Source organism: Cyrtonyx montezumae, unplaced genomic scaffold, assembly GCF_038088225.1.
Source record: "Cyrtonyx montezumae isolate F1298 unplaced genomic scaffold, pur_monq_1.0 scaffold_23, whole genome shotgun sequence".
NCBI lineage: Eukaryota > Metazoa > Chordata > Aves > Galliformes > Odontophoridae > Cyrtonyx > Cyrtonyx montezumae.
Genome location: NW_027071970.1, coordinates 2,972,559 through 2,993,502, shown reverse-complemented (window position 1 = coordinate 2,993,502; position 20,944 = coordinate 2,972,559). Strand labels below are relative to the sequence as shown.

General features: G+C 44.0%; 1 protein-coding gene across 4 annotated transcripts in view; it reads right to left on the bottom strand.

Moving 5' to 3' along the window:
- The window catches only part of MORC2 (MORC family CW-type zinc finger 2), a 33,868-nt gene extending 13,181 nt beyond the window's left edge, over window positions 1–20,687 (bottom strand). For 3 of the 4 annotated variants that reach the window (XM_065738820.1, XM_065738821.1, XM_065738823.1), the window contains exons 1-10: window positions 20,610–20,687; window positions 15,857–15,910; window positions 13,697–13,731; window positions 13,193–13,261; window positions 9,078–9,168; window positions 8,228–8,336; window positions 7,255–7,414; window positions 7,057–7,168; window positions 5,441–5,566; window positions 1,264–1,343 (exon numbers count right to left, since the gene is read on the bottom strand). In XM_065738820.1, coding sequence (XP_065594892.1) covers window positions 1,264–1,343; window positions 5,441–5,566; window positions 7,057–7,168; window positions 7,255–7,414; window positions 8,228–8,336; window positions 9,078–9,168; window positions 13,193–13,261; window positions 13,697–13,731; window positions 15,857–15,910; window positions 20,610–20,677 — 904 coding nt within the window. In that variant the 5' untranslated portion in view covers window positions 20,678–20,687. Of the gene's footprint in view, window positions 1–1,263; window positions 1,344–5,440; window positions 5,567–7,056; window positions 7,169–7,254; window positions 7,415–8,227; window positions 8,337–9,073; window positions 9,169–13,192; window positions 13,262–13,696; window positions 13,732–15,856; window positions 15,911–20,609 lie in introns of those variants that run through there. The other variant, XM_065738822.1, reaches the window with a different exon arrangement.
- Window positions 20,688–20,944: the final 257 nt, after the last annotated feature.

Sequence of the window (20,944 nt, the reverse complement as noted above, 5' to 3'; positions counted from 1 at the left end):
GGTGACTCCTGCTCTATTAAAGCGCTGGAAGCTTAGGAGGAATGTTTGACAGGGAACAATTCGGTTCCAGGTCTCAGATTGGAGGTCCTAACAGATAAAACCATGTGCCCTAAGCAGGACACCAAGCACACTGAAGTTAGAGTCAGCACTCACTGAACCAGAGATTAATACTACAAGATTGTTCTAGCCCTGAAGACTTAATGCAGTCGACTCCTGCAGAAAAAGCTCTGATGTTCACCTTGAGTTTTCAGCATGTTCAAAGCTCTTTGTTTAGCACTCATTTCACTACTAGAGAAAGTGAACTGCTTTGGTGTGAAGGTGAGTTTATATGTCAGTGTCCATGTCCATTTCAGTGCCAGTATCTGTTCTTGGCACTGGGACACTGAATGGCAGCATTCCTCACTGCCAATTTTAACCCCTTAAACATCAGGAATGCCTCATGTACTGCTGCAAGGAAGAAACCTTTCCAAATCATGGTATTTGTGGCCTTCTTGAGCAGAATGCAAATTTGCTGAACACCAGCTCTGGCTATAGGCCTCAAGCTTAAAAAAACATCATCTATAGGCACAGAGCAGCTCTGGTACATCACTCTGCAACATCAGGTTTATTAATGAAACCAGAAGACATAGGTTAATAAGTCTTCCAACTTCAAGGTACCTCCAGCACTACAGGCTTTCCCCATCAGGGAAGGATTTGTTAAATTCCATAAATTTAGCATAATTAAAGCTATACTTGCAGCTTCTGTGTTTTCTATATGTCGAGTACCCAATACTATCAAGTATGGATTCTCCTATGGACAAAACTAATAGCAAGGGTAAGCTAGATGGACAGAAGGCAGTCTTGGAGCAAGAAGGACACAAATGAAACACCAGGATCTCCTTGTACACCCAGATCACTTTATGTCTAATAGGACAAAAAAAAAAAAAAAGCCTGTCACTGAACAACTTCTTCAGCAGAGATTGAATCCAAGGAGAACAGAACTGTGGGATAACAAATACCCAGGGCTTCAGCTGGAGCAAGGGGAGAGCTGTGCACATCAAGAGTTATTCTGATACATGTATTCCCTAGAGGAAATGGCCTTCAGCAATAATATCAATTCCCTCCATTGCACAGAAGCAAGTCTCAGTCATCCATAGTAATCAATTTCTTGAGCAACCATGGCCATCACAGAAACAAACAGCTTCAGGTGATATCCAGTGAGACAGTCTTGCCCGTCCTTTCGCTACAGCAAAATCAGGATGCAGGAATACCCCCAGGACTCACCTATCCTCGCCATGTGCTCTGCTTTCTTCACCTCTTGCTCTGCACGAGTCTTGAAACGATTTGAAGTATATTTGTACATCCTGTGATGATCAAAACTTCATCAGCAATCTCAGCAGTAAGGTCAAACCAAGATCTCAGCACTGTTTTAGAAAAGAATGTCTCCACATGCTACTCATTTCCCCCAGCAGATAGAATAAGTGGAGGAGGTTTATGAATCTGTAACTGGGCATTCTGAATTACTCAGGCCACAACTTTAAGTCATAGACACTTTAGCAATAACTATAGCTACAACATTCCCTTCTCCATTACACAGGGGAGGTGTAACCAGTTCCATATTCTTGAAAAAAATCCAAGATTAAGGAGAACAACTTCTTCTGAACATACACATAAAAAATAATCCTTCCTTTATCCTGCCAACAGCTGTCCACACGTGCAGTTTCACAGCGTGCCCCTCCAGGCAGGGCTAGCTCAAAGCCTGTAAAGTGGCAGAGGAAATGTCTGAACACAGCTTCAAAAATTTCAGGACACTTCCATATGCTACACATCAGATTTACAGCCTTGTAAAGCATTCCTCAGTTGCAGTGCCATGCTTCACCTTCCATACACACTGTAACATGTCAAATAACCATGTTAGGAGAGGCAGACAGGTTTTGGGTTGTGCAATCTCCCCAAACCTACTTGAGGATGACCTAAGCTACCTGGAGCCAAGAACCAGAACACATTCTGAAAAACACAACTGCTTTCAACATGTTGGCATAATTAAATTACGTCACCCACGTTCTGCCTTACATTCCTGGGTGAGAGGGAACAGAGAGAAGCTGAATTATCTCAACAAAGGACTCCTGAGGAAGAGGGTTATGATCAACAGCTCTGTGTCCAGGTGGTGACAAGTGGTGTCCCCCTGGGGTCTTTCCTGCAATAGGTGCTCTTCAACATCTTTATCAGTGACACAGGCTGTGGCATCAAGTGTTCCTCAGTAAGACTGCTGAAGGCACCAAGCTAAGCAGGGCAGTTGATATGACAGAAGGAAGGGATATGCTATCCACAGGGGCCTGGACAAGCTGGATGTGAGCCAGCAGCGTGCCCCTGCAGCCCTGCCTCTGCAACTGCTCTCAGTCAGGCTGCATGGGGCTCTGTGCAGCCTGGTCTAGTGGAAAATGTCCGTGCCAACAGCAGGGAGTTACAATAGATGATCTTTAAGGTTGCTTCTAACCCAAACCATTCTATGATTCTAAGCAAGGTATACCACCTCCTTTCCAAACCAGAGAGGCAGACCAAGCTGTCACTCCAGCCCCACTCCCACTTTCCCAGTCTTCCTCACCAGCTTCAGTTACTTGGAGGAACATTCAAGAGCTCAAAAATCACAAGACTTGGGTCCAGATAAACTGTCCCAGAGACTGAACACTTCCAGAAAGAAGAAACCATCCTGCCATTACGTTTCACTTTATTTGCAATGCTAAATGACTTTGGCTACAGCCAGAAAGCTCATACTCAACTAGTGTGGAACAGACATGCATTAAGAAGTCTGACAGACAAGAAATCCACACTCTTCTGTCTTCAAGATGGTCATTACAGCTGTCCTAGAGTGTCCTCATGAAGGAAACTCTCTTGCACATGATACAACAGGGTTCAGAGTCAGCCAAGGCGAACAAAGCAGCATGCAGCACTGCTGCAGCCACTAGCACCTGATGCTTGCTGAGATCTGCTTGCTCAAATAGCATGCATACAGGCTGATGTGCAGGATGGCCTGCCTCCTTCCAGCTGCACGTACTATGCTGCAAAACAAGTTGAAACAGTGACTGTGGGAAGCAACAGATGAAGTAACCCTTCAAGGGATGAAAGCAGTTTCCAGGGAGGGTGCTGCTGTGGCATCACACCTATAAATGCTGCTGAAAGATCTACACAAAGCCAGCCTACTCCTGACTCCTGGACATCATAGGCTCCAGGAAGGTTTTATGAGGCCTCACTGATCTCTAGCCAAGTGCAGAACATAACCAGAACCCCTTTGTGAGGAATAACTGCTTCCTCAGTGGCTTTGGATCTCTACTTCTCCCTCTTGAATGGGAGGGCCACGCTGGTAGCTGACTATACAACCCACAGAAAGAGTGTTCAGGAAGGCCCAGTGACAAAGGACAACAGATGTCCTGCTCAGGACACAGGCTGTTATTTCTGAAGGAGAGCAATACAAGGGCTGCAAAGCCTAGACTTGCACAGTAAGGGCGTTTAATCACCCAAAAGACCATTACAATTTTCCATTCTTCGTTCTCTGACATAAAAAAATCAACTTGCAGATGAGACACTGCTGAATGACCTTCCCACAGAGATGAAGGCAAATAGAGTTACTGCTCTACAAACAGGAGAGAATTCACTACCTCCAGGAGGCAAAACAATCACTTCAAGCAGAAAGACACCTGAACAAAAGCTCACCAGGAAGGATGAAAAAAGCTTGCAGTCAGGATAATTTCTTAGCTCACCATCAAGTAATGATCTGCTCTTAGCATGGCAAGATAGTTTATAAGAGACTTTCTTAAAAATCCAGCAGCATAAATGGACAGGTGTGTCTCTGTACTGATGGATGAATGCCACTCCACTGCAGCAGTTAAGCAGCCTTTAATCAGGAAAATATGAATAAAATTAACACTCGGGCATCATGACTCTTCCCCAGAGATAGCAAATAGCCCTCATGTAGAACACTCAGCACACCACCTGTTAGAGTGGTGAGCCAGGAGAACCATCACTGCCTGCTGCATGTTTGGTTGCTGGCTAGGAAAGCTCAACAGAAATCTGGCCTAGACTACAGCAGCTCTGCCACAAACAACTATGCTCAAGTGCAGAGCTGTGCTACAGCATTAACTGTCCCCCAAAGGAATGTCTTAACATCAGTATGGTTCCTCTCTATGCCCCTGTATGAATCAGAGTCATTCTGCAAGTCCAGGGCAGTAGTAATAAAGTGTAGAGCACCCAAGACTCAGTAGCTAAGTGGATCAGAAGGATATAGTCTAGACACTCTAAAGAAAGACTCTCTTTTGCTTTCTTTCTGTACTACTCTTCTGGACTGTGGCACAGGATGAAGCAGCACATGGCAATCATAAACAAGTAAAACAGAAATTCACAATGTAAGATACTAGCAACCAAGCAAGTCAGGATTTACAGCAAGCCATTCTGACTGCCTTTGACAGTGAAAAGGCTGACAAGGAGAGAGCAGTGGATGTAATCTCACTTGACTTTTCTCAAGTTTCTGACACCACTTCCCAAATTCTAATTAAAGAAGCTGAGTAAGTATGAGCTTGACAGGCAGACTTATGTAAGCTGAAAATTGGCCAGGTTCAAAGGGCAGTAATCAGCAGCTTGACAACTAACTGCAACTAGAAGAAGTACCCAGGAAGCTGATGGTGGGTCATACTGTTCAAACTCTACTGCAGTACAAAATGGTACTATGTTATTAAGGCATAGGCTACCATAGAATGCAGCCCATGTGTGCTACCATGGACAGAAGAACACTATTGTCTCAGGCAGACCCAAATACACATTCCCTCCCTACATCCCCCCATCCTTAGAACCTTTTATATTCTCTCTTAAGAAAACTGACAGCATATTATCTCACTTTCAAATTTACCTTGTTTAAGGGAATTTAAAAGGAAACAGGGATCGGTCCTTCCCAGCCTCTATTCAAACCCAAAAGTTAATTTTCAAACTAACTATTTCCAAGTGTTCAGCATGGTTTCTTTTCTGTAATAATTCTAGGGTGTACCACAGGTTATCTCCCTGTCCTATTAAAAAAAGGAAGACCAGGGGAACTAGAGGCCAGTCAGTCTCACCTCCGTGCCTGGCAAGACACGTGGAGCACATCCTCTCAGAAACTGTGCTAAAGCCCATGGAAAACAAAGAGGGGACTGGTGACAGCCAGCATGGCTTCATTAAGGGCAAACTGTGTCTGCCAAATTTGGTGGCCTTCTGATGAAGTTACAGCCTAGGTAAATAAGAGGCAACTAACATCATCTGCCAGACCCATGCAAAGCATCTGATGCTGTCCTGCATGACATCCTTGTCTCCTACAATCTGTTTCTGTGGCTTTAACGTGGAGTTATCTATGACACATCCAGACAGCAAAGTGCTAGACCTCTATTTTGTAAGAAAGGTCCTGCACGTGTGAGCAGACTTCGGCTCTAACACTTACCTTGGCTTGTACAAGCAGCAGGAAAGTCGCTTGGTTTGTACCTTGTGCCCATTTATAAAGATTCTCATTCTGGGATCAATGTAAAGCACAGCAGCATAGGCACGGAAGGAGCGGCGCTCAGGCTTTCTGTAAGAGATGTTTACAGAAACTAAGCAGTTTGTTCTGCATTTCCCTGTAGGACTACTGAGAAACATTCCCCCTATTACGACCACATAGTTCAAAGATGACTCATTCAATTAATCCCCAGAGTAATCAACAACTCCTTAATCAGAGTGCTCATCTTTGTCTTTCCTCTTTCCTTCACAATTTTCCCCTCTGCTCTTAATTCTTCTCCAGTTAATAACAGCCCTAACATACTACTGTCATACAGCCTCCACCTCTATGCAAACAAAATGAACAAGTTTTTCCACTGAAAAAAAACTCGTAAGATTCTTGTTTCCCAACAAATTGCTACCTAGGCTCCAAATGACCAACAGAATCACCCCCTCAGACTGCTTTTCAGTGCCCTGTGACTGATCTTAGGTACGAACAGCAGGATTAATACCTCATCCAGTTGTGTTACCATATCAGGCACCTACTCCAGACCACTGCAGACATACAACTTTGAATAAGAGAGGGAGGTAGAAGAAGAGATTTTCTATTTTAACTACCTTTCAGGTGTTTTTTTTTTTTTCCAACCTGTCTTCTATACAGATTTTTCTACCAAGTTGTCTATTTCAAATGTTGTTACAAAACATTCATGTACATATTACTGTAGCTTGAAAGGAATGTTCTGAATAAGGCTGGAGAATTAAGGTCACATCTATGATCTGAACCAAGATCTAGTGTTCCACTTGTTAGTACACTTTCTTAACCTTTAGTTCATCAGGAGTATGTTCCAGCTCTGATCAAACAGAAAGCACATGGTAGGAGCAGCTCCTTCCTGTGATCACTGGTAATCATGAAAGCTCACCATCATGCATTAAGGAAACTGAGGAGCATATTAGGTCCTTAAGGGTCCCCAAGGGCTTTGCTGCACCTGCACATTCAACATCAAGCTAATATATTCCACCACCACAATAGTTTAGTCAGTTTTTCCTTCTCAGGCTACAAAGCTTCCAGAGGGCTCATTTCACAGCTCCTTCCTGACACATGGAACAACCACCACCACCCTCTGCTTCTCTAGCTGCCTTCTGTGCATGTTCTTTCTTCACCTGAAGATCTGCCAGGATCAGCTGCTCAATGAGGTTGACCTGCACAGTAATTCACATTTTCTTGGTGTTCATTTAATCACAAACTAAATGTCTGCTTGCGACAGACAGCATCACTCTGACAAAAACTTGATACCTACAGAAAATCACACTCATAGCTGAGGGCATCCTCCCTTTATGATATTCAAGGACACTGAATTTGCTGCATTGACTGAGACAAATCAGTGCAGAAATTCATACCAAACAAAAGCATAATGCCTGTGAGCTATCTGTACGCATGAACTCCAAACTGCTAAGAACTAAAGCATTTCTAAATTCTCCTACCCACCACAGAAAAAGAAGCTTTTAAAAACCATAAACACACAGGATGTAGTCAAACTCTAAACAAACTAGAACCCGAGGGCTTGTGATGTGAGTCATACTTACGTTCCCTCTGGGGGCGTTTCTGCCATCTGAATGTCTCGAGGGTCAGAAGTCACATCCAGCTCTGGCTCCCCATTGTCCATCAGCTTGAGGTTAAAGATAATCACCAGGGTGCCTAAGCAATTAACAAGGTGATTAGACAAATCCAACCCAAACTCCAAACTACCCTGCGAATGACCAGTACCACACATATATACACACCTTTCTCACCACGGATCTTATTAAACTGCTCCATCACTTGTTGTTCTGATTTGAATGGGGAATACTTGTAAATTAGCTCTGTCTCAATAGCAAACTTGTCCATGTTGTCACTCACAGGCTCCCGGCTCCACACGTTCCAGGTGGGCAGTGGAACAATGACCTGCAAGTAGCACTGTATCAGGAGCAACCCACACTTACCCCCTCTGCCACTGATGTGGATCGAGGCTGAGTGAACTCAGCCCTTTCTATGTGCCCCTGGTTAGTGCAGGAGCTCTTCCTAACTTTTCAGTGGTTTGCAGAATTGTCAAATGCTCTTTCTTTCTCTCTTTGAGTTTCCAAATCAACATCTAGTCTTAGACCAAACAGCTCCAAAGCAACTCGTGAAGTTTTGGTTGCTCAATGCCAAAACAACCCATGTCTTTTTCTCCTCTTGCAGTAATTTATATCTAACACTAAAAAATACGTGCTTTCATTCATTAAAAGAAAAACAAAAACCATCAATCTCTGTGCTTAACTCTTCTCTTGAGCTGAAATATCCTTCATTTATCCATATTTTCCTTTTTGTATTATTTTTTGTATGATTTTAGCAAGATTATTGTTTTTTTGTTGTTTAGAACAAAAGCACAGACAGAATTACAGACTGCAGATGCATACCAAGCACAGAGAGTCCCTTCCTTGCTTTAGAATGATACTCAAGGCAAAACCTGTGGCTCCAGTGGCACTATGGGAATTGCACACACCACTGCTGGCTGCCCTCAGGTGTCACATAGGAAAGTACTCCTTGAGATATCATCACAGTGCAAAATAAAACCTTTTCATTACTGGCCACACTTGAGCACAGAAATACTTCCCTGTTAAGAGATCAGATTAAGAACAACTATCTGATCTATTAAAGGGATACAAACTTTCAGCAGGTTGAACCGTGCTGATTTCAGCACTCATCATGTCACTTCATCACATTTTATGCACAGACCTCATCGATGCCTTCTTCCTCGTGAAACGTCCGGGACAAGAGGAGGCAAGTCATGGTGTTACTTTTCTTTGTGAACAGGATAAAGTCTTTCCCAATCCGCATGGAACCCCTGGAGAAAGATTTCAGACAGCACGTTATGCTTGATGACCACCACTTTTTGGCAAACTAGCAGAATTTATGCAAATGCTTCAATAAAGAGGACCAAGTTACCAGTCTGTTTCCATTCTGCTCTATTATGAGACTCCAAAAGCAGAGAAGATGGGGAAAATTGCTTAAAAACAGCATCCACCCTCTCTTTCTAAACATGTCATTCCTCCCCCAAAAGCATCTACACTTAGACATCTTCACAAGAAATCGAGCTCTCTAAACTCTTTCCCCTCAGACTAATCACAATTTAAAGGTGAAGAAGTATAATGGAGCTTTCCAAACTCGTACTATGCAGTTCAAGTCCACCAGACATGCACCAGACAAATTTCCTAGTTAGAGGCCGCAGTGTTATTCTGCTTCCATTTCACTACTTGTCTGACACGGTCATATTAAGGTTTTTTTCCCCTGCTTTTCACTATTTTTTCCAGCTCTGACCCATACCCCCTGTGCCACTTAAACACCATGACAACACAGTGCTATCAGCTTGGAATGGACCTCTCTGCTCCAGTGTATATCCAAACAGTTCCTGCACACCAAAACATGGTATCTTTATTTAGATTTCACCTGCACGTGTTTTCCTGACAGAAGAAACACCTCTAAGCAAAAAAACCCCAAAAAACAAAACCAGACCCAAACCAACAAAACACTGACTATGTCAGCCCTAATCTCCACAAGCTCAGGAGAGTGGCTTTTTAATACCTACGATTTCAAGCCGTTCCCATACTGCCCAATTTGAGTGGACTCCGGCGATCTCTTGGCTGATTTACCAAACTGAATTACACTGGCAGCATCACCTGGAATGACAGACAGGGAGCAAATCCAAGGTCTGCTTCAATACAGACTCGTGTGCACATTTTATATGTGAATATGTTTATTTAAGTAGCACAGAGAGATTGCCATACAGAAGAAGCCTGAAGCCCAAGCCAAGGTCTTACTCTGAAGCTCTGCTATGCAGCCCCAGTTAGTGGCACTGCCAGCATCACAAGTGATGTACAGATGTACTTATGCTGATTAAAGGAGTTCTAAGTTTCAGATTAGTTCACTGCCCCATCTGAACTGCACTAAGATGTTTTCTTTTAACTAAAAATTGTCAACAAGATCATCTGTTGTGTCGAACACAACTATCAGCATGCTCATAAACCAAAACTTGACCCTGGGACACTGCAGCACTGAGGCTACTGCCAGCACCACAGACTCAATTCCCCTTGTACTGGAGCATAGGTTACTATACAAAAAGAACTTGAATTCAGAATAAGTGAATTTTTCTTTATGGATTTGAACAGAATATTATCATCAATTAACACACTGCTAAGCCAAAAGTGAATTTCTGCAACTACTGCATAAAGTCAGAGTACTTTAATGGCACGAGACAAAACAAATACATATGACAGCTTTACAGCTCAGAGGAGCTGTCGTTTTTAGTTCAAGCCTTTCCATTGTTCAAGGTACAAAGCCTTTTAATATCATCCATAGGACAGAACAATTGTCCTCCCTTTCCCAAAAGATAGCAATCATTTCACCATACAACCTACTGGGAGAAACAAAAGGCAATTCCAGATACACGATACAAGGGAACATGAAGTGCCTCAACAGGAACAATAGTTCAAACAGGAAAACTAACAGCAGTTACATCCTCAGCGCATACACAAGCTATGAGGGAGCATGGGACATCCCTGCCTATACCCCAGTGCTACAAAGAGTTTGAGGTCAGGATGGATTTGAACGCAGCCAGGTTCACTAGCGGTGGCAGCGAGGCTCGATGAGAAAGGACCAAGCTGCACGTCAGAATGCTGTCATCCACACAAATGGCATTCAGATTCAAAGCCACAAACAATAAGGCAAAAGTACAAGGGAACAACTTCGCAAGAACCTTGCTACCCTCATTCACAACAAAGGTCTATGGCGTGTTTCAAATCCACATTCTGAAAGGATTACAAGACAGTGTTCCTTTTCCCAGCCGACGATGCCAATGAAAGCAAACGTTAGAAGGTTATCTCATATCTGGAGGCCTGGACTTTATTTTTGATTGTGTTAGTTTTAAAACCTAGTCAGATTGGGGTATATGGGGTATCCTAAGCAGAGCACATTACGAGCCCCCTTCTGCAGTGCAATAAAGCTTTATCAACAACTGTTTTTAAGAAATGTTTTAGAAGCCTAAAAAGGGAAACGAGTAATTATCTGAGGCATTTCCTTGCTCAGAAAAGGTGAACATATGGTTTATCATTCAGCACTGGAGATTCAGAACCACTCTGAAAATACAATTCCTCTTGGGCAGAGGAATGGAAATGATGCCCTGAAGAGGGGAGTCCTGAAGGGCGAAGACATTTCTCTCTCTGCTCCAGACCATCACTGGGAGATATTCAGTCTTAACCCTCCTCCCAACAAACAAGGTACAGATGAAAATTCTTCCACACTTTGAGTTAAGGCTCTAGAGGGAGTTTCACTTACAGCTATTTTAGTCATGCTGTTTTTGTTTCGTCGTGTCTCAGATTTAAAAAACAAACTCCCTGGCAACAAAAAGAGCACCGATGCAAACTATGCCAAACAAAAAAGACAAAAAAAACCCCACAAAAACAATTTGAAAGAATTCCCTGAGGATGGCAGATCGATCTTTAATACTCCAGAAATGGGCACCAAAGAAGAAAAATTCCTAATACGAAATCTCTACTGCTCATCAGATTAGGTGCCAGAAAGAAATTCCACACTATGAGGGTGCTGAGGCACTAACACAGGTTGCCCAGAGGAGCTGTGGATGCTCCATCCCTTGGAGGCACTCAAGGTCAGGCTGGATGGGGCCCTGAGCACCCTGGTAGGGTGAGAGGTGTCCCTGCCCACAGCAGGAATTGGAACTGCATGGTTTCAGGGTCCCTTCCAACCTAAATCATGGTTTATTGGGCAACACTGGAGGCAGGAAGACAGTAGCATGGATGATCTTAGAGCTCTTTTCCAACTGTAAAGATTTTATTATTCTGTAAGTACACATAAGTCTGCTGAACACCTCTAAGTACTGAGAATGTGAATAACAGCCAACTGCAAACATGCTGAACTGGGGAACAACCTAGTGGGGTTTCTAAGTTTCCCAGGGAAACATTCAGTATAATCAAGTGTGTGACTCTCATCCAACAGTTGTCCCAATGGGAGGAAAGAAAAGTTCAGCTTGCCAACGGGTCCCAGAAGTCAGTGACATCCTCCTAGCTCATCCATGATAGCATCTTCCCAAAATTCCTCCTCTCCTAAGCCATTTTTATACAATTCCCTTACTTGCAGGTGGAGCTGGGGTGACTGCATACACACCCTTTGCTGCATTTGGTGCAACTGAAAACAAAATACTGCTGACTCAAGGTGACAGCTACACAGTTCATCAGTTCCACAGTACCACCCAGTTCCCACCCTGGTGGTGTTATCACAGACCCTGGCCATGGTGTTCGTAACCCGCTCCACCCTCAGTTGTATCTCTTAAAAGTCAGCACACCAAGCCCCCTTGGTGTTCACAACACTGAAGGCTGCTTAGGGAACTACCATGGGACAGCATCCTTGTATATTCACCACCGTGAAGGATTCCTCAGTGCTGTGCCTTCCCTTAAGAGGTGGACATCTCAATAAGCCACCTCCACCATAACCCACCCTGTGACTACACTCAAGCTTCACCGCATTTAGATGAACTGGAGAGGTCACAATCAATCCTGTCATAAGGACTGCAGCTCGAGGGGCTCCACAGCTGCTCACTACTTACACGTAAGATGACTGACTCATGGTATTTAGCACATGCTCAAATGGCCCTCAGCTACTTAACCAGATGTCTGCTATCAGTTCTTTCAGTCCCTCACTTTGAGGCAGACCCCTGGTTGTTATCTTTCCTACAAAGACAGTGTTATCAATCCTCAGCAAGGCCTTAGGCGTCTCCTTGTCTGCCTGAGCAAAGCCTTGAGCATAGAGGCCAGGTGAAGGAGGAATCCGAGGGCACCATCACAAATCCCACTGTTCTTCACCACAGTAAGCCTCAGATATGTAACAATTAAAGAAATCAAGATCTAAGCAATCAAGTATTTAGTTCTTCAGTGCACCTTGTCAAATGAAAACACTTGCGAGCTTCCAGTCTTCAAAATACAGTTTAAGGAACAAGAAGTGGGATGAAAAGCAAGTTAATTAATGATTGAAGCAAAGAGTTCTTTAAGAATACAATTATAACTAATCTGAGAAGTTATCTCTAAGTACAAACATCGTCAAGCAGAGCTCCTCAAAGCAGGATCTGCCCATCTTCAGAATGCCAATACAGCAGTGTAGTTTGGCAGCACTGTTTGCAGAAGCTAAAGCAAAGCAAGAAGGCTTTACTCCTGCTAAACCCAACGCTGACTTGCACTAGTTCTCACAATGAGGCAGACTTTGCTACATTCTTCTCATCCTAAGATTTTATACTCATCTCTGTCACAATGACAAGGATAAAACAATGGCACAATGCACACTTTCATACTGGAGATGAGAAACGAATCGCTTGGCAGCCCCTGGTGGGAAATAAGCCTCTGCTCGTCACCTTTTCCTTTCCCTGGCCGTACTATTCTCCTTCAATTCCCAAGGCCAACTTTTGTGTGCTGGAAAAGCAAAGGCAAAGCTGACTCATTTCTATATGAGAACTGTTGTGTTGCATTATGTTTTCTGCAAACTGCAGCAGTGAAAAGTTTGATACAGTGAGAAAGATCCAGTGCAGAGGCAGGAACACGAATCCAAGCATGGAAATACCTTCAAAAAGGCCAAGCTGTTAACTCAGCTTAAGCCATAACATGAAATCTCAGCTTGAAAACGTAAATCCCTATCACTTACTTGAATCCATTCCTGTTCCATCATCCAAAAAACACAGCATGAATCCACCTCGCAGGTCTTCTCGTCGCTCTACAAAATAGTTATTTAACACTCCCATGTACACATTTGAAAGTTGCATGACATAGAAAATCTGCTCAAGCTGAAACAGCGTTCATGAAAGAAGCAACACAACAAACATGACCTTCATAATCCTGTTATAGTAGCACTCTGAAAAAGGGCACCACGTTTTTGTTATGGAGTGACTGACTTCTGTGCTTCAACTTGCATGTAAATATATGCTACAACAGTGCACTGTAAAAGCACATTTCTTAAACACTCAGTACCAACAGCTCACTTTGGTGAGTTCAGCCATCAGCTGAAACCTGATTTAATCGAGCACAGGACAAGCAGAAGTGGGCACAGACACCTTCACTCATACTCTACCACGTACAACACACATTCGTAGCCAAAACCCAAGTTCCAACCATTGACTTGACATGCAAGGAAGAAGTAGGAGTGACTTACCAGTGTAAATATCTATTCTTGTGGCATCTGCATCTCTGTGAAGCACGAAAAACACAGTTAACATCCAAATGTGAAATGGAAAGGAAGCTAAAGCCAGGCACAGGCAGTAATTTCAAGCGAACTGACTGCACAGATTGAAGTGCACTAAGGCCCAGCACCCAGTACTGACCATTTAAAAAACACATTGCTCTGCCTGTTGTCTATTTCAATCCAGGCTCAGGCACAAAACATAGTAACCACACACAATTAAACCTAGCTGTATTATCACTGGCTTTCCAATAGAAGTGATAAGTAAGGAAGAGAATAAGAAAAGCAAGCGTGCACTTCTGAGCTCCCTCTTCCACACCACTTACATTTTGCTTGTCAAGCTGCCTATGAAAAGTTTATTACTTTCTGCATAAAACTCAACATAAATACAAGAAGAAAATGAAAAAGAAATGAAGAAGAAAAGAAAGAAATGCCTCCTGTTTCATGATGCCAGCCCAGGGTGTCAGAGGTGGATGTTGGTGGTATGGCAGTAGAGGTTGAACCTTCCCACTACTATCCTGATATGCGCTGTTGCCATGAGGGGCAGTCTTGACAGATGGCACGTGACATGGAAGTATGTATGGAGGAAAGGTGTGGAACTGAATTCCTCCATGCAGAAGAAATGGCACCCAGTGACATTCATCAGCACTTGCTGGATGGTTATGAAGATCAAACAATAGCTGTGAGCACAGTGAGGTCATGGGTAGCACATTTCAGCAGTGGTGACAGCAGTGTAAAGGACAATCCATGTTCCAGACGGCCCCACGGACTTTTTATAAGCATGGCATGCAGGCTCTTGTTCATCACTGGCAAAAAAACGCAGAGCTAACAGCAGTGACTATGTGGAAAAAGTGTTTTGTACCTGAGAATTTTCTCTATCAAACAGCACTATTTGCTCTATGTGTCAAAGTTTCCACAGAAATAAATGGGAGGCATTACTTTCAGAGCAACCTACATCAATTCAAGTTTGTCATAGTAAACTGTTTATATGAGATCATCTCAGCCTTCATATACCCTCACCCTCTTCTATGCTTGCATATATGCTACACATCATATACTGCTGTCTACTTCTCAAACCAATCCATCTTTGGTTTTGGTAGACGTGCTGCAGACCACCACATACTATTTGCTGATCAAAAGAGTGCAGTTCTACTGTACAAATAAAACCCCCCTACCCAGATGCCGAAGTCACTTTGCATTGTCTTTGTATCTCCGAGTAAAACTACCTTCCCCAGAAGGTTAACAACGCATAGAGTCTATATTCTGCAAGAGGAGGAACCCAGAGTTGGAAAAGAAAAAAGCCCATCAGTCTGGAAGAGCTACACTCAAGTATGTTGTAGCAAAAGCAACAGCTGCTGACCTGCGAGTTGAAATGCATTAACACATAAGCACAGAGTCCTGGGTAGTTTCCTACGCGCAATTTTTCCAACACAGGAATATTTCAGTTCCAGCTCCTTCCATTGCTAACAGCAAGGTGTGACAATTCACACTCAACAGAAAATAATCTCCAAATATTTCCACCATGCCATATCATATTTGGTGAAGCCGAAAGGATACATACCCAATGCTTGGGATATAACTATGGACTGCAACATGGGAAACGTGCCCTAAGATCTGCTATTTCCAAATGCCAGGTCTCTCAAGAATCACAGCTGCTCTACTTGTTCTTGCTCTATTTTTCCACCACCCCAATTCTGATTTCATTTTCATTCTATCACTACTCTGGACACTGGGAGCCAGAGGTTATCCAAGCACCAAACAGTCCCAACTCCACTAATACTTCATCAAATTCTTTAAACAAAAACAGACAACTTATTTTTTCAATAAATGCCTTTCCTTTAAAAGAAAAATAAGAACATCTTCTAACTATTTCCTTTCTGAATGGAATTACTCTGTGATTCATTGAAATTTGTCTTGTTAGGAGTAACACTTTGTTGCTTTTTTTTCTCCCAGGGAAGATATGTCAGGATAAAAGAACCAACTGAAACACTCATACTAAGCTGTAATGAGGTCTATTCTTATTTTCCTTTAAGCCTGCTAGAAGTGAATATAGCTTAATATCCCCTAGACAGTCAAGCTAATTAAATTCTTCACCGAATTTACCATGAGAATTAGGCAGTCTCAGATACGCACCTGGCATTATCTACAAGTTCAGCAAGGGCACCAAACAAGAATTCATGGGTAGTTCTGCAATAAAGCACAGAATCAGCAGGGTTACACTGACACTGACAGAGGGATCTTTATTTAAACACAAATCTCAGAATATTTTAAACAAATCAAGTCACAGGTCTACAGTACCAATGCTGGCTATGGACACAAGACTAGAAGTGTGCTTTACTATCTGCTGGAGCACAAAGGCTGCTCAGTAGAGGGCCTGATTGAGGAGACCTGCTGCTTTCTACAGTCTGAAAAACACTGCATGGTAAAAATGAGTCTCATGGACATAACAAAGAATTATTGACTTGAAGTCCATGAACTACCCAATGATTTGTGTAAATCCTCAATTATTCACCACACCACCAAGACTCTTCATGGCAGTGAAACCCTGTCTATGTGTAAAACACAGGCAGATGAATATTACACATACAGTTTGTCTTCACCGCGAACATACTGATGTTGTATAAGTTATTTCTGACATGAAGAAGTTTCCAGATCATGGGAGACTCCCAACAGATGAAGCTGCTCATAGGCCAGAAAATCTTCCTCTTCCACTGTTGTGCACCACTTTCCAGAATCAGTGTTGAAGTCACAAAGCCAGACATCGTTAGCACAGCTGCAAAAAGCCATCTTCAGTTTCCAGCCTTCCAACTGCGACATGCTGTATGCAGCACCTCCTTGAAAGGTAGAAGTTAAGTGGATGAACTTTGACAGATGACATATCCTGAGGACACTTCAAAAGAGCCAACAGAACCATTCCGATGGATTGTTCCCAGCATTAACCCAATAGCTCCACTGGAGGCCCAACTTCTTGCTCTATCTTCAAAATCCAGTCGTCATTTCAAAAGCAGATGAGCAGAGAAAGACTAAAGTCACACTTAGTTCAGACTTTGAGTTTTAGAACAGTTGCAATGGTACTTCCTGCACAAAAAATACATAACCAACCAGAATGCCTATAATTACAGAACCATCTTTCATATTTATCTTCAGTGTCATGAACTGCAGCTCATCAGCGTAGCCACGGTTAAAAACAGCAGTTTTCCAAGTTATCACTAGAAGGAGAATAGAGCTTTCCACGTCTGTAAGCTCTCAAGGAAACAAGAGAGAATGGACACAGTGTTCTGAAGACCTCCTGAATGACCAGAAGGCCTTATCAGAAGCTCAGATACGGTTCCCTTTTCTTTGAGCGCCATTTCCTGTGCACACATTTCAAGTGCTCCCATCGTTTAGGGATCTAGTCAACTTTATAAATCAACATTAACCCATATTAAAAATAAACAAACAAAACAACACCAACAACAGCAAAACACAAAAAAATTGATATTTCAGAACTATAACTATGCTTTAGCAGCAGCTTTCACTCTACAATTTCAAGAGCAATTTAAATTATGATGCAGATGGAGATTCCCAAGACAAGCTTTGGAACAAGATAGTCGAAAAGGTGTCTGCAGTTAAGAAAGGTAAGAGAAAATACTATTTCTCTATATCCTGACACCAAATGTAATTTGCACACCTACCTGAAACTGAACCTCCTGTATGGACATGGGCAAAATGATACCTCGCTACAAGCAAGTGAAATCAATTTCAGCTGGTTATCACTAACAAAAAAATTATATACGCTATAAATATCTAGTATTAAGTACATTAATCTCAACGCTAAGACTTCCAAAATGTCCCAGATGATCTTGTCAGTATCTAATTAAGTCACATGAAGCACTCAACCTAAAAAAAACCCCCGTGATCTCGTCTTACAATCAAAGGTGCCTGCAGTACTTAACACCCATCACTATCAGCTGGTGACAACTCTCTCCTCTCTCCATGCAAAAAAAATGTAGGATTACATAACTTGTAATGTAACTTTCAAAAACAAGCCAATCTGCTGGCAAAATAGTCTACCAGAGGTCATACATAACCTGGGAACACTCAAGTATTGGCTAGAATGTCATTATCAGAGGCAACATTAACCTCAGTCAAAGCACTAGACATACAACCACTACTGATATGGAGCACTAGGAATATACGTTAGTAAAATGAAACATAGGAAGTCAGGGAGAAAGCATTACTAAAGTCTGCAGTCTCAGTGACAACTCATTGCAAGATTGACCTGGAACCCTCCTGCAACTTCTGCCATCCATTTAGGACAGCTCGGTGCCGGAAGCCAAACTTGGTGTGAATGCAAGAACCTAACGACTAATGGAAGCCGTAAGACTCAGTTTGTTCTGAAGGAGGTCACATCTGGGAAAACACTTAAGCTGGAAGTCTGGCATCTGTGTCAGAAACATGAGCTATCCTCTCATTACTGCTCTGCTTCGGGCCAGAACAGAAAATATCTGCAAGAAATGGGAGGTTGTGAGGTATGAAGAGATGCTTATCTATGACTTGTACTCCTCAAATCCACTGGTCAGTTATTTTGAAGTCTTCCCATCTGAGTGAACTTCTTCCACTTGAGCGGTATTCAAAGGGGCAGTTTGGTTACAGGAAAAAAACCCATGTTCAGTCACAAGTTAACTCCAACTACGCAGCACTGCTCAAAGACATTCTCTGCTAGTCAGGTTTTAACAAACACCTTTAGTTATGCTGATCAAATGTTCAAACTACACCTAATAAGTTGGTTAGGCTGAGGAGCACATTGTCTTCGTCTCAGCGAATGCTTTAGAAGCACCTTAAAGTAGCAGCATCTACTTTGCAAGGGAAAAAATAATTCCAGTCCTGAAGGCAGGCAGGTGGCTTTGGGAAGTCACCATAAGGGCAGTAAGTTATATGTTTCCATGTGCTTATGCACTGAAGCTTTTGTTACCAGATTGACAAAGACTTTCCCATAGCTCAGTTGTTCAAGCTTCAGAAAAGCACTCAGGAAGTTATCAGTAGTAGTTGGCAAAAGATATACACACTTGGCAACTGAAGTGTGGCACCAGGCAAGGCAGCACGATCAAACCATCAGCTCCAAGTCCTCAAGTCCAGTGACCAAATTAACTGGCTCCTGAAAGCGCTTCAAAATGTACTGTTGGGTATATTACCTCTCTGAAGCAGAGAAAAGTTGTAAAAAAACAAACAAAAAAACCCCACAGCAGCAGAATTTCACTGTGATAGCATGGCTTCTCTCAGACAGCAAAAACAGCCTTAAAGACAAAAGCCTCCATTACCAGAAAGCCTCTTCAGTTCTTCACTTGTTCACTTTGCTGTCACTGGTGGTTGTTGATTTTTCTGTAATCTTTATTATCAGGCAGAGGAAGAAGTTGCTTATTTGTTGTATGGGGCTTTGCTTTCCCATTGCTGCTTTTAGGAAACCATCAAGCTTACACACTGACCCCTGTAAACTCAGAAGGCTCTCTGCTCACGGTGGACGAAAAGCCCTGGCTTTGGCTTATTCACATGCATTACCTTCCAACTCCTCATGATGCAGCTCTGCAGCACACAAGTGGATCAGCAGCATAAGCAGAACAGAAACTACTGTGGCAGTACGGAATAACTTGGATACTTCAGGGCAGAAGCACCATCATTGATCTTCTGCAGCAGACTTTGTCTTCTTACAAACACAGCCAGAATCCATGGGAAATATGAGCCACTGACAGACCTCCACTATTTAACAGCGTTGCACAGCAGGAGTTAACTTGCAAATGAACTTGGGTTTTCTAATACATAAGAACTTTTGTTTTCCACAACTGGATGTGAGTTCTTCCAAGTCCAGGAACAGGACCTGGTACTGTCTACTGTCATCAAGCACCAGACTTCACAGTGACTGTTACAGGCCAAACAAAGAGCAAAGCCACTGGACATGGACCCCAGGGCATCACTGCACTGCTCCTGTCCTTCTTTCGTGTGGAACAAACTCTTTTCTGATAGCAAAAAGAAACCGATAATGCTCTTGGCACATGTAGCAATGAGATCTGTCTGAGTATCTGCTCCTGGAACCATACGTTATATTATCAACAAAAACCCCATCGGATTTGCTTCAAGTTGAATGCAGCACGAAGTCTTCAGCCAGCTGCAGACCACTGAGGCCCCTCCCTCTGAGCCTGCCTTCACACACTGAAAGCTGGGAGCAAAAAGACGCTTGATTTCTTCAACAGTAAATCAGCTCTTCCACAGAACAGTGGCTGGAAAGATGATCACGAAGCGATGCTGAATGTTGCCTGTGTTGTCCCTCCAGGGCAGCCCAACCAGAGCAAGCTCCCCTGCACGTGGCGGGGCAGTGTCTGTTTCCCACGGGGCAGGGCTGCGGTGGGTGTGTCCACACCAGCACTTACCATGTTGTAGGCATGCACGCTGAATGAACCGTTTTTAAAGTCGGTGAAACTCTGCTTTTTTTTTTTTTGTTCCTCGGGAATCGATGGATTCCAGGGTTTGGAAATAAATAAATAAATAAACGAAAATAACAATAATAAAAAGAAATCGATCCAAAGAATCTCACGCTCCTGCTCGAAACGCAGAGGCACGGAGCATCCGGGCACGGATGAAACGAGATGGAGGCGGAGGAGGAGGAGGAGGAGGAGGGGGGGGGGAGGGACGGCAGCCGGGTGAGACGCGGGTCTGCACACTCAGAGCCGCCCCGCGGCTGCGCGCTGCCCCTCCCCCACCGCCGCCGCGCCCGGCACCGCCCCGCACCGCCCCGCACTGCGGCGCCGCTCCTCGTGAGGGCGGGCGGACGCGGGGGCGCGCTCGGCCGGGCCGCGGCCCTACTTACCTTCCCGAGGCTTCAGCCCCCCCCACCCCGCAGCCCGCTACTCACGAGTTGGTGTGCAGGTACTCGAAGGTGAGCTGCGCCCGGTTCAAGCTGCTGTAATTAGCGCAGGACATGGCGGCGGCGGCGGCGGCCGGGCCGCGCTCCGCGTGCCCCCCTCGAGGCTTTTCCCCGCCCACCCCTCTCGCTCCCCGCACCGATCACCGCCCGGCCCGGATGGACGGCGCCATGCGCGACGCCGGGCCGCCCCACCCAGCCCGGCGGTCCCGCTTTGTCCCCGCCGCGGTCGCGCCTCGCCGCCGCCCGCAGCCTCCGCTCCCCCCTCAGGGCGGGGCCGCGCCGGTGGCCGCCGGTTGGGCCGCCGCGTCACGTGACGAGGGAGC